The sequence below is a fragment of the Mauremys mutica genome, chromosome 6 (genome assembly GCF_020497125.1).
Source record: "Mauremys mutica isolate MM-2020 ecotype Southern chromosome 6, ASM2049712v1, whole genome shotgun sequence".
NCBI classification, from domain to species: Eukaryota; Metazoa; Chordata; order Testudines; family Geoemydidae; genus Mauremys; species Mauremys mutica.
The window spans coordinates 21,579,987-21,605,779 of NC_059077.1; the positions used below are offsets into that span (position 1 = coordinate 21,579,987).

At 43.6% G+C, this 25,793-nt stretch overlaps 1 protein-coding gene across 1 annotated transcript in view; it reads right to left on the reverse strand.

Annotated features, from left to right (window-relative positions):
- The window catches only part of PDZD2 (PDZ domain containing 2), a 188,858-nt gene that overhangs the window by 50,247 nt on the left and 112,818 nt on the right, over positions 1-25,793 (reverse strand). The window contains exons 3-6 of the mRNA XM_045021789.1: positions 24,338-24,480; positions 23,904-24,036; positions 21,775-21,942; positions 1,001-1,112 (exon numbers count right to left, since the gene is read on the reverse strand). Of these exons, the coding sequence (XP_044877724.1) occupies positions 1,001-1,112; positions 21,775-21,942; positions 23,904-24,036; positions 24,338-24,480 (556 nt within the window). The remainder of the gene's footprint in view (positions 1-1,000; positions 1,113-21,774; positions 21,943-23,903; positions 24,037-24,337; positions 24,481-25,793) is intronic.

The window sequence follows — 25,793 nt, forward strand, 5'->3', positions numbered from 1 at the left end:
TCAATCTTTTATCCTTATAACACCCCTCTGAGATAAAGCAGTGCTGTTATACCTACTTTACGGATGGGGAACCAAGGCACAGAGACTGACTTTCCCAGAAGTCTGTGGCAGAGCAGGGAATTGAAGCTAGGTCTCCAGAGTCCCGGGCTACAGCACCAACTACTGAACCTTCCTTCCTCTCCTGCCGACTCCACCCCATGCCACTCCCAAACAGGGTGCTGAGGCAAACTGCCACCCTACTGAGCTTGAGTAGTATCTTATGCTACCACCCTACCAATTTCAATGAGCTAATTCACAGGGTAAAGGGCTCAACCTGAGTGATGGTAGCAGGATCTGGTTGTACACACACACTGTTTTAAATACAAATAAGTATTCATTTCGATTGACACGGTCATGGATTGTCTAAACTCTTGGGGGGACACGCAAGCCCTTTGGATAAATGGAGAGCCTGTTCACCAGAGGAGTGAGTGATCCCAAACAGCCATGGTGATGAGGACGTGTCATTACTGTGAGTCAAGTACTTGGCGTTCATGTAAAAGGGAGTTGTACCATTTTCATACTATTTATTGTCAGTCTGCTGGAAGGCATGACCTTTTTTATTTGAGATTTAGGTAACAATAAACAAGCTCTAATGAATTTTTGCCCTAATGAATGGGATAAAGTGATGGTGTTTTGAAAAGGCCCCCACCTAAGTCTAATGAAATAAATCAAACCAAATACACAGGAAATTTAAATTTAAGGAATGGTAAATAAAGTTCAGTAATGCAGAATTTTGCTTCATTATTCTGCCAACAACAAGGTTCAACTCAGCAAGCTCTGCTGAATGCGAACATTGTGCAGTTTAAATTCCCCATCCAAACCAAACTATTCTGAGGTTCAATGGAAATAAAACCTAGATCTGCTTAATTAGGTTTCACGCCTAGCCCACTCTGTGTGATATACAAGAATTCTGCAGTGGCATAAGCTCTTTTATTTGTGTCTTTTACCAAGCCTGCTTTACCTTGGGATCGACTTCTATATTTCAATATACCACCTCCCAGCGTCGGACTTTGGCAGTTCCCTTTCGCCACTTCCACATTAGCAGGATCTGGAGATTTATCTGTTTCTGTCATCTGAAAAATAAGAAAACGGAATATATTGAAGAAACTAACCAAGGTGATGGAACTGCTCCCACTAGAAATGAGTAGAAAATTCCACTGTACATATTCCACTTATAACTTCTCTTTTTCCCTGAAAGCTTGGAATTCTATGAAACTAGTTTTATGTGAGCCAGGAAACTCAGCAGCGTCTATACAGACATTTCAATGGATCCCTTTTGATATGCCTGGATAAATTCATCCATTCGTCTATATATTTTTAAGAGCACCATCCCGCAGTCTTTACTCATGCAAAATTGTCAGAGAGAAGGAAGTTTAGTCAGGAATACAGGATTTGGCCCTGATCATTTTATCACCCTCAGTAAAGCTGTAGGGCAGATCTCCACTGCTTATTCTCCATTTAGTCAGATCGCCAAACTTCCACTGATTGTCAATGACAGCTTTGTAGGGGAAACCACATAGAAACCATGTTATTTTATTAATATCAATATAATGAATATTGATGAGTGTGCCATACAAAAAGCTAGGTTAATAGACTGTTAAGATTACACAGCTAAGTACTCAAAAGTCTGGCAAGGTTATATGCACAATCTTAACTCTGATGCCTTGTGCAGATGCATTAGGATGCAGAGGGTTTGATTATTCACTGCCTAACATCTTGTGATGTCATCTACACATGTGCACAGTGGGTGAAAAAGATCACACAGTTGGCATCTGCATAGGTATAGGTGGCAATACAAGGTGCAATCAAGCTTATAGTCTTCAACAGCATGATCAGATGTATCATATTATTTGAGAGCCCCTCTCCTGCACATGCTGAGAGGTGCACAGCAAATTTGGTACACTCCTTACAAAATGTACAGTTAGCCCTACAAGATCCACCGCAATGCTTCCCCCCAACCCCATGAGTTGTTACACAGGTGCACTAGTAATATATTGTCCTAGATATGTCACTTCACAATTATCTTTGAAGTGTTCACATGCACAGGTGAATCCTCTCTTAGTTGTACACTTCATAAACATTGGTGAAGTAGCTAAAATGCAGGCTCAGTACAGTTTTGGAAGGCTTCTGATATGGGGAAAAAATGAAAACCCAAATTTCCACTAGAAAAACAAAGGAACTTTTCCTCAATATAGGCTATTTCCTGGACAAATTTCACCTCTCAACACTCAGACAATTTCATACTCAAAAATAGCTGAACTGCTTCTGCTGAAAATTTCCCCCAAAGACTTCACCATTTATGCAGGGTCAAAGCCTGTAAAAATTCTGCTCAACAGTTGAAAGTTTCAGAAAATAGTAAGTGATTATAACAGGCTTGAAATGGAAACTGTTACGCAACCTTAAGTCTACCCTCATAGCTCCTACCACTATAATGCTATACATAATTTTTACACTTATTTAACACTTACATTCCAGCTATTTCTTGGTGATATTGCAAGGTACCATAGCAGCAATCTCTGGGCTCTATTCTAATGCTAAATGATTTGTAACTCACACTTCTGTATAATCTAAATGACTCATCTAAAGAGCAAGAGAACTCCATTCTCCTAACAAAATTACTGCATCCAATTTAGGTTGGCTTATATACCCAAGGGGGGATAACTCATTCCAGAAGAGACGCAAGGATCAAGCCAAAAAAAGTCACTGGGACAGGGCCAAAATATCACTTCAGCTCTTCCTGAAAGCTCTCTGCTCTCAGAACATATGCCTAAAAATACAGCAGTGCTAGTTAGAACTGAACCAGGACGGCTATAATTCACACCATTCTAATTTATAGGCAATATTTCCTCGCCTGCTCATATATAGTAAACAATCTTGACTCTCATGACAAAAGACACTTACACTGACATACAGAGTCATAGATCTCACTATTTTAAAGCCCTAAAGAACAACACAGGGACGCCTGGATGCCGCTCACTCTTTCAGGGATGACAGGGCTGTTCCTGATTTGTAGCTCAGGGAGCCAGGGAACACAGGACCAGGGACACTTGAACGCAGGCAGCTGTGTTTCTCTCTGCTCGGCATCTATATTGCTGTCGTTCAGTCACCATGATGTGATGAGCTGTCATGTTAATTTAGCATGCCTGCTGCCTCTGCAGCTTCCGAAAGCTGGAAAGAGTACACAAATGAGGCTATGCCATTATTTACATATTCATTTACTGTGCATTCTCATTTGCATAAACACCCTACTTTCTATTCTATCCACCCCTGTAAAGACTATCATCTGCCCTCTTGAGTTTCCTTCTAAGCTGCTGGCCTGGCTCCCCTACCTCTTCCTCTACTTCCTCGTGTCCCTCCCCCTACTCCCCCTTCAAATTTCTTCTCTGGCTTTCTCTGCCACTGAGCTTCCATCACACCTACAGCCTGGTCCCCTACTGCCCACAGCTGTCGGGATAAATGAGAACAATGCTCTACATCACGCTGCCCAGCTATGCTCTAGCCATCTGTCAGTCTCCGGGCAGGCTGAAGGCTAATTTCTAGGCATGGTCTTTATAGTTAGAGTCCTCCCATGGTGAGATTTCTATGACTAATGAGACCCTGCCTACAGGAGAATGTGGCCAGGGAGATACAGACTACAACAACTCCCCTATAACACCATAGCTAAGCAGGAGATTGAAACTACTGGTCTGGAGCAGCCAACACAAGAGACTTAAACATCCTGGATGTTGGCGATGTAGGTTTCAGGCTACACACAATTTGCCGTTTGAGCAAAGGCTCAGGACAAAACAAATGTTGCAGAATAAGGTAAGGCACATTCGGCAATTACGTTAAGCTTGCTGCTGGGGGTGAGAGGGAGGAAGGAAGAATCCCCACCTCTGTCACTGAAATCAACCCCAGTATTTTGCAAAATCACCTGAATCTCTCCACTGCACCTGTCACCATACACTCACATGCAATAATAATCAAGCAATCACTTTGCAAACACCTAAAGGTAACAGAACCATAAAATCGTTCGACTGGAAGGGACCTCGATAGGTCATCTAGTTCAGTCCCCTGCAGTCATGGCAGGACTAAGTATTATCTAGACCGGGGTGGGCAAACTTTTTGGCCCAAGGGCCACATCGGCGTTGTGAAACTGTATGGAGGGTCGGGTAAGGAAAGCTGTGCCTCCCCAAACAGCCTGGCCCCTGCCCCCCATCCTCCCCCTCCCACTTCTCGCCCCCAGACTGCCCCACTCAGATCCCCCGCCCCATCTAACCCCACCTGCTCCTTGTCCCCTGACCAGTCCCTCCTGGCACCCCTACTCCAACCGTCCCCCAGAACCCCACCCCCTATTCAACCCCCCTGTCCTGACTGCCCCCTCCCAGAACCTCCACCCCATCCAACCGCCCCCTGCTCCCTGTCCCCTGACTGCCCCTGGGGACTCCCTTCCCCTTATCCAATACCCCACCCCCTTACCATGCTGCTCAGAGCAGCAGAAGCTTGCAGCCCCACCACAGCCAGCCATGCCGCCCGCGCTGCCCAGAAGGAACAGCGGGCCAGAGCATGGGCGGCGCGGTGAGGTGAGGCTGCGGGGAAGGCGGGACAGCGGAGAAGGAGCCAGGGACTAGCTTCCCTGGCCAGGAGCTCAGGGGCAGGGGAGGACAGTCCCGTGGGCCAGATGTGGCCCATAGGCCATTGTTTGACCACCTCTGATCTACACTATCCCTTGCTATGTGGGATATCTTGACTTTAGTAAAGCTTTTGATACTGTCTCACATGATCATCTCACAAACTAACGAGGCAAATACAGCCTAGATGGATCCACTACAACTGACTGGAAAACCGCTCCCAGGGAGGAGTTATCAGGGGTCACAGTCAAACTGGAAGGGCATATCGAGTGGAGTCCCGCAGGGATCAGTTCTGGGTCCAGTTCTGTCCAATATCTTCATCAATGATTTAGATAATGGCATAGAGAGTACACTTATAAAGTCTGCAGACGATACCAAGCTGGGAGGAGTTGCTAGTGCTTTGAAGAACAGGATTAAAATTCCAAATGATCTGGAAAAACTGGAGAAATCGTCTGAAGTAAAGAAGATGAAATTCAACAAGGACAAATGCAAAGTACTCCACTTAGGAAGGAACAATCAATTGCACTTATACAAAATGAGAAATGACTGCTTAGGAAGGAGCATTGCAGAAAGGGATCTGGAGGTTATAGTGGATTGAAACCTATATATGAGTCAACAGTGTAACACTGTTGCAAAAAAATGCTAACATTGCCTGAGATGTATTAGCAGGAGTGCTGTAAGCAAAACAAGTAATTCTTCTGTTCTACTCCATGCAGATATGGCCTCAACTAAAGTACTGTGTCCAGCTGTGGGTGCCACATTTCAGAAAAGATGTGGACAAATTGGAGAAAGTCCAGAGAAGAGTAACAAAAATGATTAAAGGTCTAGAAAACATGACCTATGAGGAAAGATTGAAAAAACTGGGTTTGTTTAGTCTGGAGAAGAGAATATGGAGAGGGGACATGATAACAGTGTTCAAGCATATAAAATGTTGTTATAAGGAGGAAGGAAAAATTGTTCCCTTTAACCTCTGAAGATAGTACAAGAAGCAGTGGGCTTTAATTGCAGCAAGGGAGATTTAGGTGGTACATTAAGAAAAACTTCCTGTCAGGGCAGTTAAGCACTTGAACAAACTGCTTAGGGAGATTGTGGAATCTCCATCATTGGAGGTTTTCAAGAACAGGCTAGACAAACGCGTGTCAGGAATGGTCTAGTTATTATGTAGTCGTGACTTGAGTGCAGGGGACTGGACTGGACCAATGGTTCTCAACCTTTCCAGACTATTATACCTCTTTCAGGAGTCTGAATGGTCTTGCATACCCCACGTTTCACCTCACTTAAAAACTACTTGCTTGCAAAATCAGACAGAAAAATACAAAAGTGTCACAGCACACTATTACTGAAAAATTGATTAATTTCTCATTTTTACCATATAATTATAAAATAAATAAATTGGAATATAAATATTGTACTTACATTTCAGTGTATAGTATATAGAGCAGTATAAACAAGTCATTGTCTGTATGAAATTTTAGTTTGTACTGACTTCGCTAGTGCTTTTTATGTAGCTTGTTGTAAAACTAAGCAAATAGTTAGATGAGCTGATGTATCTCCTGAAAGACCTCTGTGTACCCTCCGGGGCATGCATACCCCTCATTGAGAACCACTGAACTAGATGACCTCTTGAGGTCCCTTTCAGTCCTACACTCAGGGGTGAAAGTAACTTACAGGACTTACCGGTACTGCCGGAGTCCTGAGGGGTGTGTGGCCTCATCCGGAAAAGGCGTGGCCTCAACTGGAAGAGGCGGAGACTCTCAAGATTTAAAGGCCCTGGGGCACCGGCTGTGGTTGGGAGCCCCAGGGCCTTTAAATCAACCCAGGGCTCCCAGCTGCAGAGGTGGCTGGGAGCCCCCTGGGGCTCACGGGCAGATTAAAGCTGCGGGCGGGATTTAAAGGGCTCTGGGCTCCCTGCAGCGGCGGGGAGCTCCGAGCCCCTTAAATCCTGGCCCCCGCCTGGCCACCGAAGCTGCGGGTGGGATTTAAAGGGCTCTGGGCTCTCCGCAGTGGCGGGGAGCTCCAAGACCTTTAAATCCCAGCCCCAGCCCTGCCGCTGGAGCTGCGTGCTAGATTTAAAGGGCTCAGAGCTCCCTGCCACTGCAGGGAGCCCAGAGCCCTTTTAATCTTGGCAGTGGAAGCTGGTGCAGTCCAGCACGGTGTACTGGCTCTTGGCGCTATGCCGTACCGGACCGGACCGGCTTACTTTCACCTCTGCCTACACTTCCACGGTTCCATATAAGCCATGGTCCTATGAAGAGGAAACACCCAAACTGTGTGTGTCATGTCCAGAAGGTCAATTGCATGCAAATACATCAAAATAAAGCCCCAAGATATTCTCATTGGCTTCCTGGATAATATTATATCCAACTTGGTTTCTGACTACTATAAAAAGTAACAAACAACAAGGTAATTTAGATATTCTTTCTTCTTGTAACAAAACAAACATTGATCTGACACAGGCTTGGGGAAGGCATTCTAGAATTTGCAATATACGCCCACGTATTAAATTGATGCTGTTGTATAATAAACTACCTGGGGTTTTATTATGCTGTGAAAACAATTAGAAACCCAAACCATGGTGCTTCTAAGAACAGTCCTTTGTCTGTAATCTTTGGCTCTAAAAGTGGTTGTTTTGTCATAACTCAAAAGAAAAATGTGACTCTGCCCTATTCTTCTGGCCACATGGGAATGTATCTTTTGAACTTTAGAATCTGTAGCCCTGCCATCTTAATTTTCCTTGCTTTCCAGGAAGTGAGGAGATTATTTCAGTTCTGTATGCATTTCATTAAACGAACCCAGGAAATCCTGTTCAAGGCTGTTTCATTGTTAGGACAGCAGGAGCTGTAACACATGCTGTAGTTTGAAGAGTTTCGAGGGAGGTCTGAAACTAGAAAATTCTGCCCCATTCATCTAGTAACTTCACAATTCAGTGATTGTGACATCTTGCTTAACAGTGCTATCATGAACACAGAGCTCTGGCATTAATACAGCATGAGGGGCTACTCCAGAGTCCTTTCTCAGGCAAAACCCCAGCTGGACCAGGTCCTTAATTAGGCAAGATGAAGAATAGCATTACAAAAGAGAATGCCAAGATGTTTGTGGTTCAGTAGAATGCAATCATCACAGATTGACAAAGCAAAGCAGCACACTAGGGAGTATACAATAGAATAAGCAAACTACTTTACTACTGCTGTTGAGATGATAAGCTGTTGTCTTTCCCATCACTGAAGATATTTAACACCTCATGCAAGATCCCACTGTGTTTCTTCATTGAGGAGAGTGAACAGAAGATAGACATAGTCTGTTTCCTAAATGTGAAGTGAACTGATATACAGATAGCACAAAAAAATTGGAAAGGTCTCTCTCTAGCCTGCAGAACCAGCTCCCAGCCTATCACCACAGGGTCAGCTGCAGCAGGGCACATCAATTGGACACACTAAATTTTTTTAAAAGACCATCTAAGCCCCTATACACAACAAAATTTCATATGCTTTTTAGAATGGCTTTTGCTCTTTTTCTGTCCTGGTAAATAACCGATGAAAGGAAACAACATTTTCTTACTAAACATGATGTTAAACAACATCAAATTCCAGTCCTATGATGGACTTTATATATATTTATCATAAAATAATGTTCCTATACATATAGGGCATGATTCATAGGAACACAGGAATTGCCACACTGGATCAAGCCTGTGGTTCATCTAGCCTAGTATCTTGTCTCCAACAGCAGTCAGTGCCTGTTGCTTCAGAGAAAGATGCAAAAAAAAAAAAAAAAAAAAAACCCCCAACAACCCAGAGTAGAAAGTTTCTTCCCAACCCCTACAGGTTGTTTTATGCCCTAAAGCTTAAGAGTTTTATTCTTTCCAAAAATTTATTTTCTTTTAGATTGATAACTTTGTATTTTTTTTGTTACCTGTATAGTCTTTTCTGGAATCCTGCTAAGCATTTGGTCTCAAATACATCTTGAGGCAATGAGTTCTAAAGGCTAATTGTACATTACGTGGAAAACATTCCTTTTTTCAGTCTTAAATTTGCTCCCTTTCAGTTTACAAACATAGGACATAGGACTGAAAGGGACACCCTAGGTCGAGTCCAGTCCCCTGCTATCATAGGCAACCCCATCAAATAATCCCATTGATAAATGTATGAAGCTCCATATTAAAACTAGTTAGGATGCTTTTCCACACTATTCCCACTGGGAGGCTATTCCAGAACCTCACTCTTCTGCTGGTTAGAAACCTCCTAACTTCAGGGGCAGCAGGTTTGCATAATTTTTGGTGGTACCCAGAATGCGTCCAAGTCCCGCCCCCACACCTGCCTAAGGCTCTGCGAGGGAGTTTGGGTGCGGGAGGGATGCAGGCTCTGGGAGAATGTTTGGGTGCGGGCTCTGGGCTGGGGCAGGAGTGCAGGAGAGGGTGCAGACTCTGTTAGGGAGTTTGGGTGCAGAAGGGGTGCTGGCTCTGGGCAGAGGTTGGGGTGCAGGGGGGGGCAGGCTCGGGGAGGGAGTTTGGGTGTGGGCTCTGGGCTGAGGCGGGGGTTAGGGTGCAGGAGGGGCGGCAGGGGGTGGGCTCTGGGAGGGAGTTTGGGTGTGGGCTCTGGGCTGAGGCGGGGGTTAGGGTGCAGGAGGGGCGGCAGGGGGTGGGCTCTGGGAGGGAGTTTGGGTGTGGGCTCTGGGCTGAGGCATGGGTTGGGGTGCGGGAGAGGGTGAGGGTTGCGGCACTTACCTCGTACAGCTCCCAAAAGCAATCTACACACTTTTCTTGCAGCGGCTCCTAGGTGGGGAGCCTCCACGTGCCACTGCCCACAGGCAACGCCCCAGCAGCTCCCATTGGCCATAGTTCCCGGCCAATGGGATCTGCAGAGTCAGTGGTCGGTGTGGGGACAGCATGCGGAGACACCTCCTCCCCTGCCCCCCTGGGGCCATAGGGCCATTCCAGCTGCTTCTGGGAGTGGAGCGGAGCAAGGCCAGGCAGGAAGCCACCTTAGCCCCGCTGTGCTGGTGGTGGTGGCAGTGGCAGCCACAGGCCCCCGGGCCTTTTTAAATTACCCAGGGGCAGCAGATGAGGCCGGGAGACGCTTTGGGGGAGGCGTGCGGGGGCAGCAGGCAGGGCTGGGGGAGAGACCCCACCCTGACCATTGGTGGAGCTGGGCCCCTGGGCCCTGAATATTCCTGGAGCACAGGCACCACACGCCCATATAACTCCCTGTCCCTGCCTAACTTTATTTAAAAAGGCTCCACAGGTGATCCTGGCAATTACAGGCCAGTAAGCCTGACTTCAGTTCCAGGCAAATTGGTTGAAACTGTAGTAAAGAACAGAATTATCAGACACACAGATGAATTTGGTTTGTTGGGGAACAGTCAACACGGCTTTTGTAAAGGGAAATCGTGCCTCAGTAATCAATTAGGATTCTTTGAGGGGGTCAACAAACATGTGGACAGGAGTGATCCAGTGGATATAGCGTACTTGGACTTGCAGAAAGCCTTTGACATGGTCCCTCATCAAAGCCTCTTAAGCAAAGTAAGTGGTCACGGAATAAGAGGAAAGGTCCTCTCGTGGGTTAGTAACCAGTTAAAAGACAGGAAACAAAGAGTAGGAATAAATGGCCAGTTTTCAGAATGGAGAGAGGTAAATAGTGGTGTCCCCCAGGGATCTATACTGGCACCAGTGCTGTTCAATGTATTCATAAATGATCTGGAAAAACAGGTAAACAGTGAGGTGGCAAAATTTAAAGACGATACAAAATTACTCAAGATGGTTAAGTCCAAAGCAGACTGTGAAGAGTTGCCCAGTTTTGTGAGATCCCTTTGTAACAAAACGCCAAATGAAATTCAATGTTGATAAATACAGCGTAATGCATATTGGAAACCATAATCCCAACTATACAGCTAAAATGATGGGGTCTAAATTAGCTGTTACCACTCAAGAAAGAGATTGTGGAGTCATTGTGGATAGTTCTCTGAGAACATCCACTCAATGTGCGGCAGCAGTCAAAAAAGCTAACAAAATGTTAGGAAAGGGATAGATAATAACACAGTAAATATCATAATGGCACTACATAAATCCATGGTAGCCCATATCTTGAATACTGCATGCAGATCTGGTTGCCCCCATCCCCGAAAAGATATATTGGAATTGGAAAAAGTACAGAGAAGGGCAACAAAAGTGATGAAGGATATGAAACAGCTTCCCCATGAGGAGCAATTATAAAGACTGGGACTTTTCATCTTGGAAAAGAGATGACTTAGGGGAATGTGACAGAGGTCTATAAAATCATGACTGGGGTGCAGAAAGTGCATAAGGAAGTGTTATTTACTCATTCTTGAACCGGGGTCACCCAATTAAATTAATAGGCAGCAGGTTAAAACAAACAAAAGGACGTACTTCTTCACACAACACACAATCAACCTGTGGAACAGCCAAGGGATGTTGTGAAAGCCAAAACTATATCTGGGTTCAAAAAAGAATTAGGTAAGTTCATGGAGGATAGGTCCATCCATGGCTAGTAGCCAAGATGGCCAGGGATGCAACCCCATGCTCTGGGTGTCCCTAGCTTCTGACTGCCAGAAGCTGGGACAGGACAACAGGGGATGGATCACTCGATAATTGCCCTGTTCTGTTCATTCCCTCTGATGCACTTAGCATTGGCTACTGTCTGGGTTAGAAGATAAGAACAGCCATATGGTCCATCTAACTTCCTGTCTAAATTTATTTAGGGCCAGTTTATACCTCTTTCATTGAATGTCCCTAAATTATGAGCTGCAGACTGGACCGCTACAACTTTCTGCAAATGCGACTGACATTGAAAGCAATGCAGAGGCTACACATCGTACAAAACGTGGCTGCCAGACTCATCAGTTGGACAGGCCACCAAGAACTCCACTACCAACTGGTCTGCTTCCACTGCAGTTCACGGTTTCAGTCCATATTTCCAAAGCCGTTAACAAGTCAGAACTCAGCTCTATCAGCAGCTGCCTCTATGGCCCAGCAAAACAGCTGCTCCCTGCTCTTGGATAATGCAGCTTACAAAGCTCAGGATGATATGCCTGGGAACTACAGATAAAGCATCCCTGGCTGGGGGGCTCTGACTGTGGAACAAGCTCACACAACGGTTTAGGCTGATCCAGAGTTAATCAGCTTTAGGGCATGCTACAAGACCCTCCTTTTTGACAAAAGCATTCCCTCCATGATCTGAATGACAGAAACATTTCCAGTAAATAGGAATCCAAGCAAAACCACGGCCAGGAGCTGAGCAGGAAACACCATGAAGTCTACCAGGGGCCTCACTCTGGAGATCTAATTAACCAGGTATGTGTTTAGATAGTACACAACTAACACCATGGAAAACCCAGAGAAGTTGCTCCTTCCCCAGCAAGTAAGGACTGAGTTGGAGTCTTAATGTTATAACTCAGTGGTTCTCAAACTTCTGTACTGGTGACCCCTTTCACATAGCAAGCCTCTGAGTGTGACCCCCCCCCCCTTATAAATTAAAAACACTTTTTATATGTTTAACACCATTATAAATGCTGGAGGCAAAGCAGATTTTGGGGGTGAAGGTTGACAGCTCACGACCTCCCAGGTAATATCCTTATGACCCCTTGAGGGGTCCTGACCCCCAATTTGAGAACCCCTGTTATAACCCAAAGTAGAGAGGGAATGAAGGTGCCTGGCATCACCCAGACATCCAGGGGATCCTTTGATTCAGCACATTTACCAAGGCAGTCTCGACCTATGGGGTTTCCAGAGGAGATAAGCTGCATGTTCAAGTTTGCTTCCTTTGCTGAAGCAAACACTGGCAGGCTTTCCTGAGGGGCGGCCCTGGAAATTGCACTTGCTGGTCCCACAGTATGCAACTTGTACCTCCTTTGAACCCACCATTCACTAAATGAACATGCTAGAAACCTCTGCTTTCATGCCTGGGAAGGAAATCAGGAAGCAAGATAAATGTTCAACAGCTGGAACCACCCTGTAGTTTTCTGAAGAGATGGAAATGCTACATAAACAACTCAAAGTGGTCTCCTTAAGAGTGCTTGGTCTATCACTCTGCCGGATGTCTGAATTCCACAGCATGCCTATACAAAGTAATACAACAGAGTTGTGGTGCTTTACTTTTTAAAAGGGATACTGCTGCCCAATGTGACAGGTGCAAACTCTGATCCATCTTGATTTTTATGTCAGTTTACTAAATCCCTGTATTTCTTTGGTGGAAAAATGTTCAGGTTGTACTAGCTAGGTGTGTGGAAACCCGGCATTTGAAATGTACCCCAGCATTCATGAGCACAAGATCAGTTACTGCATATCTAGGTACCTGTGGGTGATTGCACAGCACACCAGGTGAAGAGGATTTGGGGTGTAGTTTGGTTACCCACATAGTATACTGAGGGCTAAATTTTCCTTTTCCCCCTAACAAATGCTTCAATAATTTCTTTAGAAATCAGTGTCAGCACCCTAGCACTCTCATTCAAACCTACAACAACAATTTGCCGGCTCCATGGGACAGAAAGGAAAGAACATAAGCCCAGATCTTACACGTTATTCAGTGCAGGTGGACCTCTGAAACCAATGTCACTCTGTGCTGAACCACAGACCCACTCATGGGTGGTAGCTTGCAGGGTTAGGTAAAGGGTTCATTTCCATACTTCCAACTAGCTATTAAAAGTTAAAATGAATAAAAGTGATTTTTAAAATTAAGAACAATGTCCTTTTAAATAGAAAGAAACACCGGAAATTGCTTGTGCCATTAGTCTTTGCTGTGGCAGAGATCTTCAAGGGGAGGCAGCCACTGACAGGTTCCCTCTTGGCCCTAGAGATAATGAGATCCATCCAGCTAAACCAACCTCTCATCACTCTTTAGATTAGCTTTGCTTTTATCTGCTATATAACATGCTTTTTCACCTTAAACAGCTTTTGGACTGAATTAAATTAAATTCATTATAAACATTTCTGAGAAATCTGCAACACTCATTCTATTTTTGTTTCAATATTCAGGATTTGAAGACAATGTTAGAAAGGGTAATGATATGTTTATTTGCAGTATGTTATTTAGACACTAGATGTCTCTGTGGAAGAAGCTCTTGGAAGGTAAACAAAGGAGACAAACTAGGAACTCAAGCTGTGTGGAAGCCTGTTTATTTGTGTTTGTAGTTTGTAATTGTTTTCTCTAATAATTGTCCCCTGTTTAAGATAGATTGTGATTCCATATATGACAACAGAGAATATAGCTGCTTTATTTTATTTTCAGGGGGACTTTTTGTTCACATACTGAGGGTGGAAGACCACAGGAAGCAGTCTTCATGCCTAGTCACAATGTAAAAATAGCTCTGTTGAGAACATCAGATCTCGCTTACACTATCAAAGCTAACAATTGGAGGGTACATTTCCATGATATTTTTGGTATAGCACTTCGGAATTAGTTTTAAAAACACTGTTTGTGTCATACTGAGTACATAGCACGATATGCAATACTTGGGTATCTAGTGTCTTTCATACCTTATGTACGTATTATGTGGATTGTATTTTTTCAAGCACAGCATGTCTAAAATATAATTTAACTGATCCCAGCTAGGGTTGGATTGTATACAGTTACAAGAATTTGGGGATAAACAATCTGCAGATGTGATAAAACAACATTTATGACAACTCTCAAAGTCCTGGTGCCTTTATTATCTTTATGTTAACGTCCGCTAGACTGCAGGGCCATGATAGTATCCGTTTCATTCTAATGTCACGGGGAGGTTATTTTTAGGCTGCTAAAGGCAGTTCATTTCCACCAAACCTGGGCAGCTATCCAAGTGGCCAAGAGAGAAATAGCTGGCTACTATATCTGCTGCTTTGCGGAAAGAAATCTCATTCACAAAAGAAAAGGGGCCTGGAGACCCTGCATTGCAGATAAAGTATGTTTCCATTACTGTGCTGACTTTCAAACATTTTACATGGAAGAATAAGAATTACAAACCTACCAAGCACGAAGGGCACCTTAATGTCTTCCAGGGGTTTCTCGAACTCATCCATAGTGTGGACCATATCTTATCAGACAACCTGTCACCTAACCACCACCTGCTTCCATTCATGATGGCAGATGCCACCTCCTCTTTGTGATTATACAACATCCCTGTGGCAACTGAAGTAATTGCTTACGTGGAAGAGTCATAGCAGGAAAGAGTCCTTTTAGCTTCTTGTAATGTGATACAGCAGTTGGGATTACTTGGATGCACCAGGAATACTCAAATGAACAAGGCAAACTGGATTTCGCCCTTAGACTTTTTTGCAGCCATCTCTTGTCCAGACTTTTCACTATGTTTATCCTAAAAACGTACATTTTCCCACTTTGCTATATTCACTATGAGATCTATTGTTAGTCACAGCCCTAGGTAAGCAGGACTTGGGGGTTGATCTGGCACATTAGGAGGTACTGCACCTCAGGAAAGCACATTGCCTCCTGGAGTAACTTGGCACACAGCATCGGAGTGCTTCAAAAGGAGTGTAGCATTCACAGCTGGCAACTCTCACGGTGATGCTAAGAAGGGGCGGGGCCAGGGTTCTCTGGGGTGCCTGAGGAGGCACTATCAGGGAGAAGCCCCTATACAAGAAGAGTGCAGGAGTTGCAGCTGTGTCTGGCACAGGGCTGCAGCGAGGGAAGGCTCCTTGTACCCCTTTCCCAGTACACCTCTGCAGGGGCTCCCCATAATCTGACCCCCAAATCTCTCTCTTCTCTATTTCTCCTGACAAAATCCCTTTCAGCGTAAAGTATATTATTTACAAAAAGGGGTTTTGGACATAGCAATTCCATTTACAGTTGTATTTCAGAGCTGATTTCTGGAATTGCAATGCCCTAGTGGGACTCAACACTGGAGTCCTCTGAGTAATTAAGGTCCTTCTCCCCCACACAATTAATTGTTGAGTTATGCTTCCTGTTTCCTTGCAGTGCTAATGCTTTCTCTGAAATATCTGTTTCAGTGTTTCCAAAAGAACTTTTGACCCCAGTGTGTTTTTTTAAACTTATGGCATTGTTATCCTCTTCCTTACTGCACTTGCACGGCTAGAGGTAATTACATACGGATTCTCCAGTAAGACACAGAGACTTACAATGGGAAATAACTGAACATTCCTAAGGGCTCAAATAAAGAACTGGGATGAACTCATCTCTGCACATTTACAAAACAGGTTGATTTATTCTCTTCTGGACATGTACCTTGCCAAAAACATAAGGTGGGTTTTGGCATGAAGAAAGAAACACAATTCACACATCAGAGGTATTTAACCTTTAACCGATGACATCCTGTTTCTGTTTACAGCAGGATTGTTCAATCTCGGTGGGTCACAGCAATCTCTGTATCCAGTACGTTAGCAACCTTGAGTCATGGCAAGCATTTAAGGCCAAAGCAAACCTTACCAAAACTCTTGCAACAAGAACCGAACAATCACACAGCTGGGAGCATTTCCCTGGTCCAGTAATGAGGCTGCATCCTGGGCAGTTGTACAGCCAGGAGACTTTGGTAGGAAACCTCCTGCACTGCCACAGACGTTGAGTCAAGCAGCAGAGGTTCACACAACCGGAATGACTGAAGTGATCTTTGTAGGCCTTTACGTGAATCCCCCACAACCATCTTCTGGCCTGGCCTAGCTCCCAGATGGAATCCTGTTGCCCTCAGATTCCCCTGACAATGGAGACTGCAGCACCAGAGGCCTGGATTTAGCCCCCCATGTGCATGCACAAGTGAACACTATTTTCCCAGGGCTCTGCCACTTGCCATGTTCTTTGACCTTGGTCAAGTCACTTCCCTGAGCCGTGCCTCCGATTCCCCATCTGTAAAATGGGGATGGCTTTGAGATCTACTGATGAAAAGTACTATATAAGATTAGGTAACAATAACAAACAATTATTATTATTAATAATAATCTGATTAGCTTTATCATTTTGTATTTAACAAGATAACAGCACCAGACATAAAAACAAAGGCCAAGAATTTCAACAGTGACTGTTCAGCAGTGTGGGTGCTCAGATGCCTTAAGGGGTCAGATTTTCAGAAAGTTCTAAGCAACCACCTTCTGAAAAAATTAAGCCCTGTTAAGGAGTCTCAAGTTGGGCACCTAAACACTGAGGGAGCCAAAATCTTCACCAAAATCTGAAACTCTTGCCAAAGTTATTTTCCTCTTAGTGCTATTTCATGTGTCTGTTTTGTTTCCACCAATACAGTGACCCAACAGAAGGTTAAAGTTCAAGGAATATGGTAGACTTTCCAGAACAAAAATGAACACACACACACCCCCAAATGGAAATAATATTTTACCTGCCCCTCCCTGCTTACACATATACAAATAGGTAAAATTAACATAAACAGCACCACAAGCACCAGACTCCTTCCTTTTTAATATTAAAATCCCAAGAGTGATTTGAGACAATTTAACACAACAACATGGTCTCACCTGAGAACTGCATGTGTGAAGTTAAGGAACGTTTTGGCTAGACCATCACAGAAACAAATGCACTCTCAGGATTTTAATATAATCCCTTTTCTGCCTGATGGCACAAGTTTTATTAATGTTAGAACTTGAAGGGATGTTTCATGTTAAATGGGCCTTTGCACAGTCAGAATGGGTACAAAAGAGTTCCAATTAAACTGTATTTATAAAAGTTTTGCTTTAGTGTAATATAATGCTTGGATTTTAAAGGGCGATATTTTTAAACTGCAGCCTCCAAGTGCTACTGAGCTCTTCATTTCTGAGCTACAGAGCTCCTCTCAGACTGACTACTGCTTGGCCGAAAAGATTTTAGTAGCAAAGCTAAGAGAGCAAGTTCCTTCAAATCTTAGGGAAAATCCTGACAATCCAGCACCTGAAGAGAGCTGAATTAAAAAAAGAAATATGTGGCAACCATATTCAGCTGAATTCCAATAGCTACGTTTTGACACTTGGCAATGCCCTTTTGAATTCAAACATATCTTCATCATAAACCTCATTGTGCACAGGCAAGCTGCATCAGGTTTTTCAAGTCTCAAAAATGTCCTATAAAACTGGAATACTTGCCCTGAAAGAGATATATACAGATCTGTCCTTTACTATGTCTCGTTCAGTGTATCTACACCTCATCTGCTACACACTGATAGTTATACATCAGGGTTATAATTAAGGGTGTGATTTTCAGAAGTGGTCAGTGCTGAACTAACTTCTCTCATTGAAGTCAATGGGAGCAGAGACAGGACAATGCTGAGTGCTTACAAAAAATCTTGTCCTATAATTTTGTAGCATCTTTCAAATCTAAACTCAAACTTGTTAACTTAAAATCATGTTGATCTGAACAGTTAGTACCCATGTTTGTTACAATAACTCCTAAGGTAACTAGAGCTGAAAGAGACTAGAGGAAACAGTTTATTAGTTACTATGTGCTTTACCCATGGTTAGAGTTCATGGTCAGTTTCCCCTTCTCCTGTGTAGGTCTTTCACATATAGCAACAGGGGAGAGAAAAATATTTTTAATATAGGAATCTGTAGTTGTAAAGCTACAAAAAATTGGCAGGGAGACCTCACGGCAGGTGTTACCCCTAAAAATGCTTCTTAGTCAATTTTAAAAAAATAGATAATGTCACATTGGTAGTATCCCACCTCAAGTCCCCGCAAGTAGGCAAGTGTTATCATCCCTTTTTTACAGGTGGGGAAACTCAGAGAGATGAGATTTGACTCAAGTCAGTGACAGATTTGGGATTCAAACCCAGGAATCAGGTCACGATTTTATGATCTCCAGATCTGGAGTAGCATCCCCCCATAGAAGTCAAAGGAGTCACACTGATTTTACCTTAGTTTGACACAAGAGGACCTAGTTTCTGTCGTAGTAATTATTAGGCCAACCCTCCCTCCCTTATATGCAAATAATACTCACTAAGTTTGTTTCTGAGAAATACCAGACAAAAGAAGCAACAAACTATTAAAAAGTGAAGAACACAAGAATTATCAAGTCCTTGCACAGGGTAAACCAAAAAAAGCCACTGTCATGCTGATGAGGAGAGCTGTGCTTTAGACTCCTTTTAATCCCTCTTGATGAGTGCACCCCTCTGGGGCAGGTTTTGCTATCGTCACCCTCCTCTGAATGGAACCACACAGTCCAATCTCTCTTTGAATGGGTCTCTGGGCAGCAGCGCCTCTGTTTACCAATCCAGTTAACCCAACAGACCCAACTCTGTTTGACACCCATAAGTCCTTTTCCTTATCTAAACCGTACTCTTTCCTTGCAAGCTTAAGTGAGTTCCATTCGGCCCAGTTACCTCCATCTCTGGGCTGGCAGAAACAGATTGTCTTGCTGCATTCCTTCTCTCCTTCCTTCCATGTGTCTCCCCCAGGCAGCTGCTGACAACCCATTCAACCACCCATTCTTCACAAGGGCACAAGTATCTTGAAAGTTTTAATATCCCCTGTGATCCAAGGCTCAGGCCTGAGAATAGTAAACCTTGCCAGCCTGGCTGGAACTAGGCAGAGGCATTCTCCAGTTACTGTTTCCACAAGGACTCTTGATATTCTCTGGATTGTCCCTTATTTTTGCCATTGTTTTATTTCCTGTTTGTTTCCCTCCAACAGTCTACTTTGATTTAACTCCAAACACGTTAAATGAGGTTCATCTGATATTCATAAAAATAATGCCCATAACTCCCTCATTCTCCACAACCACGGTCATTCTACTTCCAACCCTGTACATTTGAAGACATTTTTTTATTTCACAAAAGATGGCTCTCATTAAACAGGTTATGAGATTCCATTCACATATTTTTTATTTTAGCATCTGTAAATCATGGCTCTTTTACAGCACGTAAGTACAGAAAAATATACCTAAAACCCTAAGCCAAGGAGGTGTACGCTTGCTACATGTTTTTCATATGTTTCTGATATCAGACTACTTTTATTGGGCCTATGCCACAGCAGGGACCAAATCACACGGTTATTACCAAACGTGGGAAAAAATCATTGCTGTATCTGTAGAAATTCTACAACAAGGTATATAGTTATACTATGCCACATGCTTGGGAATCAAATTATACTGCCATCCTGATTGGACTCCGTGCCTTGTAAATTAAAAAAGCAAACCCTTGAAAGGATATGGGAGGCCCTGCACGCTGTAGAACAAGTGTGGTTTTACTGTGCAGAGAGAGGCGGAGCAGAGCAAGGCTACAGCTAGAGTTTGCGCAGCACTGCTTGGTAGGCTGCAGAAAACCCACCGAGGAGGGAGTGCAGGCCCTGGATGCAATTTGTGGGTCTATGACTACACTGTCCATACACAGGGGCCAGCTGCTGCAATCCTGCAGCTGGAGTAGCAGTCACAGATTAGGTGCAAAAATATTCTGCACCCTTTCCCGGATAAGAGGAGGGAGGATTCTTCTTACTTGGCCTAAGGAATGTAACAGGATTTGACCAACTAAACAATCATACCTCCCTTGGACCAGTTTTACACATACAGCTACTAGACCTGAAGAAGATTAGAGGAAAAAAAATGTATTTATTTATTTCACTACTTTTCCCATTCGCAAGATCTTTATGTATCACTGTTCCCCTACAGCTCGTTTCCGCTAGTATTTTTGTGAATCTCTCACACTAACAGGGGAAGGGGAATGGAACTTTCAACAGCACTGAAAAATGTAACTGCAAAATACAAACCTCGGCACTGGGGACTCAGAAGCAGGTGAAGTGACTGAAATTACTTTTAACTCATGTTTGGAAATTGACTAGAATTCTAGGAGACTGTGTCCCTTAACCCACACATAATAAAGATTTGCAAAAATTAATTTTAATGGTCAGTGCTTTACTGAACCACAACTTTATAAGCCATTACTGTAGTTTGAATGTGTAATATCTTGTAAGAATTGCAAAATGAATTTTTAATCATTCTTTTGTCCTAGAACGCCCACTCAAATTAGCACACAAGCCCTACAAAGTCCTGGGTGAAAAAATGGTGGGTGCTGAGCACCCACCCCTATCAGCTCCCCAGCACCCCTCCCAGCACCTCCTGCCTGCCAGGGCCCCGCGGGTGAGCGCCTCCCCCCTTTCACCCCACACCTCCTGTGCCGCGAACAGTTGTTTCATGGTGTTCAGGGAGGCTGGGAGGGATGGGGGAGGAGTGGGGACATGGTACGCTTGGGGGAGGGGTGGAACTGGGCGGGAAGAGGCAGGGCTAGGGTGGGGCCATAGGGGAAGGGGTGGAGTGAGGACAGGGCCTGGGGCAGAGCTGGAGGTTGAGCATCCCCGGCAGTTTGAAAAGTCGGCACCTGTGCTTGAACCAGCGGTCTCTCACATGCTGGGTGAGTACCCTAACTAGTAGGCTAAAGGTTAATGAGGAAGGTCCTCCCCCTGGCGGTTTTGAGGTGTTAGGTGGCCTCTGAGCATGGATCAGGCCCCATACGTGAGTTAGGCAGAGGAGTGCCTATCTTCCCCCCCATTCGTGGATCAGTAGCTGAGACAGGCACCTCCGCGCAGCTTGGATTTAGGCACCTATCTCTGAAAGAGGGGCAGGGCTTAGGACACATCCCTGTCTCGTCAGTCTATCCCACTGACTAACTTAGGTAGCTCCCTGCCTAGCGTGCTGGCTTTTTAGGCTCACATTCTAAGGTGCCTCTCTCCCCTCATCCTTTGTATAGGGAGCCTAGGCACGCCTATCTCAGGCTTCGCGGATCAGTGTTGTTCTTGTGATTTTCTAGGCACCTAAAAGTTAGTGACACTCCGTGTCACAATGCCTGAGGCCCCTTTGTGGATCAAGATCTTCAAGAGTTTGGTTACACAAAGAGAGGAAACAAACATACCACAGCCACGGCACTTCAGTTGACCTCTCTTAGCTTCCATTTAAAAGTGAATGGAATGTAATTTAACTAGAGAAAAAACACATTCGGGCTCGTGTGTAACTAACAGACATAAAAGTTTGCAGTGCTACTTCCCACACTCCTGCAAGACGGTAATACAAAGATATCATGATCTCAAGTTGAGCACACTGTTTAGTTTTCTGTAGACCATCTTTAACATAAAGGAAGCGCTAGTTTAATTAAGATTTTTTTACACAGATGAATGGTTACATTTTAGGCTGTAGGAGCACATGGCATGACTACAGACCGAAATCAAGTAACAACGTTAAAAGATTACCAAAGCCACACTTACAGCAACCTGTGCTTCAGGAGACGCGCTCACTCCTTTGGCATCTTCGTCCTCTGGCTCTTCATTCTCTTTGTTATCAGTGCAAGAGGTGGTATCTTGGACTGAACAGGTACTAAGTAAGTCAGGCAAACTTGTAGAGGGATACTTGAGAGACTCCTCTTCAGTCCCTTCCTACCAGGAAGGCAACAAAATACACATTATGTCTCTCACAATGTACCATTCAAATGCATAATGAAGCTTTGCCATTTGATAGCAGGCATTTGCTCTCCAGATTAAAACCCAAGCAAATTACTCATTTTTTCAAATTTAATCCAATTATATATTTCAATGTGCTAAAACTTCAAGTTTCAATTGTAAAAATTAAAGTTCCCTGTTCCTGCCCAGATTCATTCAGAAAGTTCATGAAGATCAGTGAACCTTCCAGTGAACAAGGAGGGAGTTTGTATGAAACAAAAAGCCAGAAGAGTTCCACATAATTTTCAGTTTACATAGACCTAGTCATTACACAATGGACTAGTCCATTTCATTCAACAAATGTGTAACAAAGACCAGGGAGTATTCTAGGAAAATAGGCATGACATACTCTATACATGACCTCATCTATACACAATTTCTGTGCCCATGTAACTGCTTTGCATAACGGTATTTTGGGCTGTTTGGTTTTTTTTTAACCAGATAGCTATACTGCTACACCTCTGATGTAAACACAGTTATACCAGTACAAACGTGCCTTATACCAGTCTAATTCATTCTCCTTCCCATAGAGGAATAAGCTCTGCTGGTATCAATGCAGCCACACTGGGGAAAACTAGGCGGGAGGTGAGGCGTGGGGGTTGTACCATTTTAATTATATTGGTATTGTTAAAATGAAATAACTTTTGCATGTAGACAAACTCCATGCATTTTGTAGAATTCAGAGACATCAGGAGGCAGATTATAACATGTTCACAGGAAAAAATATACATATATACACTTCACACACTTACAACACACACATATAGGGGTGATACGAAAATTCCCTTCACAACGCTGTCAGTTCAACTCAGTCCAGAATCTAGAACATTCAGGCCTTGATTCTCCATGATCTTGCTTACTTTCCAGTGTAAATAATAACACAAAGTACAGGGCAAGAGCGTTCTATCTCTGTCAAGACAAATCCAGGGCTTATGTGGCAGTTTCCTCATACAAACTATCGTCCAAGGGGATCTCACAGAACTCACTACACCTATTTTATTTCTTATCTTGAGCTGATTGGAATCTGATCCTCAAATATGAATGACTACTATATATATATATATATATATATATGAATAAAGCAAAGATTGATATACTTCATTTGTCAGGCTAGCAAATACTCTTCCAGGAATGTGAAAACTGAATCTATAGAGATTGTGCTGACACAAAGTCTGGTCAGAACCCGAAGAGCTTTTTGTTGCAAACATTCTTGTAGATTGTATAGCTGTAATTGCAGCACAATTGGAGAAGGAATTTGAAGAAGGAATTCATGTAGGCTGATATGCCCCCTTTGGAAGATAGCCCAAATGTCTAACTGAACATGTTTGCATCTATTCAAAGTACGTTGTCGTCAAGGTGAAAACTGGCGGAGTTAATACTACACTGTAATCCCGACAAAGGACTTTGATGCACTTCGGTGGCTAATTAAAATACTATATACATTTTAAGTTTATGCATCTTGGTTTTTGTCCTTGAACACCCTGGGACATTTTCTCTTTTTGATAAATGTGAACACTGGGCACTGGAAGGAGTTATCAAAGAACATCCAGAAAAGATTAAGCCTCTCTATTGTATGTACAATTAAAATCTATATTCCACCAAATTAAAGGACCAGCTAGGCTAGACGAACAGTGACAATGGCATTTTTGGCACGTATTTAATGCTCAGCCTACATGATGATCCACATCTCTAATCATTCCTATGATGAAGAAAGACTAAGCCCTGTTAATAAATTGGTTTCATCTTATTTGCATGAAACGTCACATCACTTTAACTGCAAAAAAATTACTTCAAGTTACTAACATAAAAAAAATAAAGACTGCAAATACACAGAACAACATCTAGAGACGTCAGGCACTCAGGTAATACAGAAAAGAGTGAGATGTAAAGTTACCTACCCTGCTAGCTACCACCAGCTCCACTAGACCTGTAGCAGATCGCAGAATAGCCACAGCTTCCTGATGGGAGAGTCCAACCAAAGACTGACTGTTGATCATTAGGAGCTCGTCACCAGCTGTCAATCTACCATCCCTATAGAAAAAAAGGGGGAAGCATTCTGAGCCTAAGTAAAGGTTCTTACAGCCAAACTGTGCAGAAAATTTATATTTAAATGCAAGCATGCAGAAAAATGAATAAAGCATGACTAGGTTGGGTCCAAAATACTTTCTAATATTTGTCATTTTATTAGCCCACTCTCTGTCCCAATGTAAATAAATGTTTTTATGGGCGTGTGAGCAAACTTCCATTATCCCTTTTTTGAGTTCTGCTGAAAGTGGCGTAAACAGATCAATCAAACCTATGTAACCTTGCGAAGGAACAAACATTACATTACCTGTGAGCAGAGCCTCCTTCCTCAACATGCGCAACAATGATGCCATGAGGGGATCGCTTTGATCCTCTTCCTCCTGTAATCTGGATCCCCAGCCCGTCTGTCCCCTTCACCATGTGCATCTTCCAGATGTGGCATCCTTCTTGCTGAGAGAAAAGGTTTAAAGAGTCCTTGAATTTTGTATTTAGATAATAAAATAGTGTCCTGAAAATACCTAGATAACCAGGATTCAGTTAGTCAGGGTGGGGAGAAAGCGATGAACACAGGTAGGGCTATCTATGGGCCTGACTGAAAGCCCATTGCAAGCAATGAAAAGACTCCCACTGACTTCAGTCTGGAATCAGTCCCCAAGTCTCCTGTCTGTTTATGGTGCATGAGTATCTAGAGCTGCTGAGCGTAGTCCTTTGTTATCTACTATCCAAGGGTGAAGGAAGCTGAGAGGGGAGCAGGTACCACAGACCAGAGGTTCGGCGCAGAAGTCTGTTCTCATTGGTGATCACTGAGTTTATTTCTCTGCACGGTACTTGTGGGGTTGTATCTTCCCTATGCTGCCTTGGTGGAAACTTACAGCAGCAGCACATCAAGAACAGAGGAGTTAGATAAAGTTGTTATGAGAAAGTTGAGAGCTAGCCAGAGGGAGGCAGACGCCAGGTGGCCTAGCTGGGATCGGTTTCAAGGTGATAAACAAGTCCATAATCAGATGAGTTGCATGGGAAATGGGAAATCAGTAAGCAAAGGGCCATGCGTGTGAAAAGCGTGTGTATCGGACTAAGAACCAATCAGCAGCAATGTGATGTTGGTGTGTCTGACGTTTGCTAATATGGAGAAGCCTATATAATATGATGCATTGTAAATAATAAATGATTCTGCTTGCAATCATATTGGTTGTTGTGCTTTATCCGGCCCGCATGTAACGCAACAGGTACTGAAGTGTTTCTGCCCAGGCAAAGGGCTGATGCCAGGTGCTAGCACTTTACCGCTGCACTGTTTTCCATTCAGCAATACTCAGCAGCCTGCAGGGCCGAGGCCCTAGTCCAAAACCATTTTAATTGAAAGTCAGAAACATTTGCAATAACTGAATAGAACAGTGAGATGTTATTCCAGGGCTGTGAGGTATCTTATATTTGGAAGGGTACAAGGATAGCATGGATGTCATTACAACATGGATGTCCTCCGTACTGCTGTATTTACCCTTCTAGAGGCACTTGCAGTATTCCCTATACTTAGAAATATCACCTTCAGTTTAACAACTGCAGTTCGTAAGTGCCCATGATTAGTGCTGCCAATGGTATGTACATTCTTGATCGTAAATAACAACTGACAGTGAAACATACATTTATTTTTGTTTCTTTCAATTGATAACAAACAGACACTTATCCAAATGGCTTAACATGCTCAGAGCGAAACAGAACACAAATGAATGACCTGGCCCTGAGGAGTCACGATGTCCATTGAACTG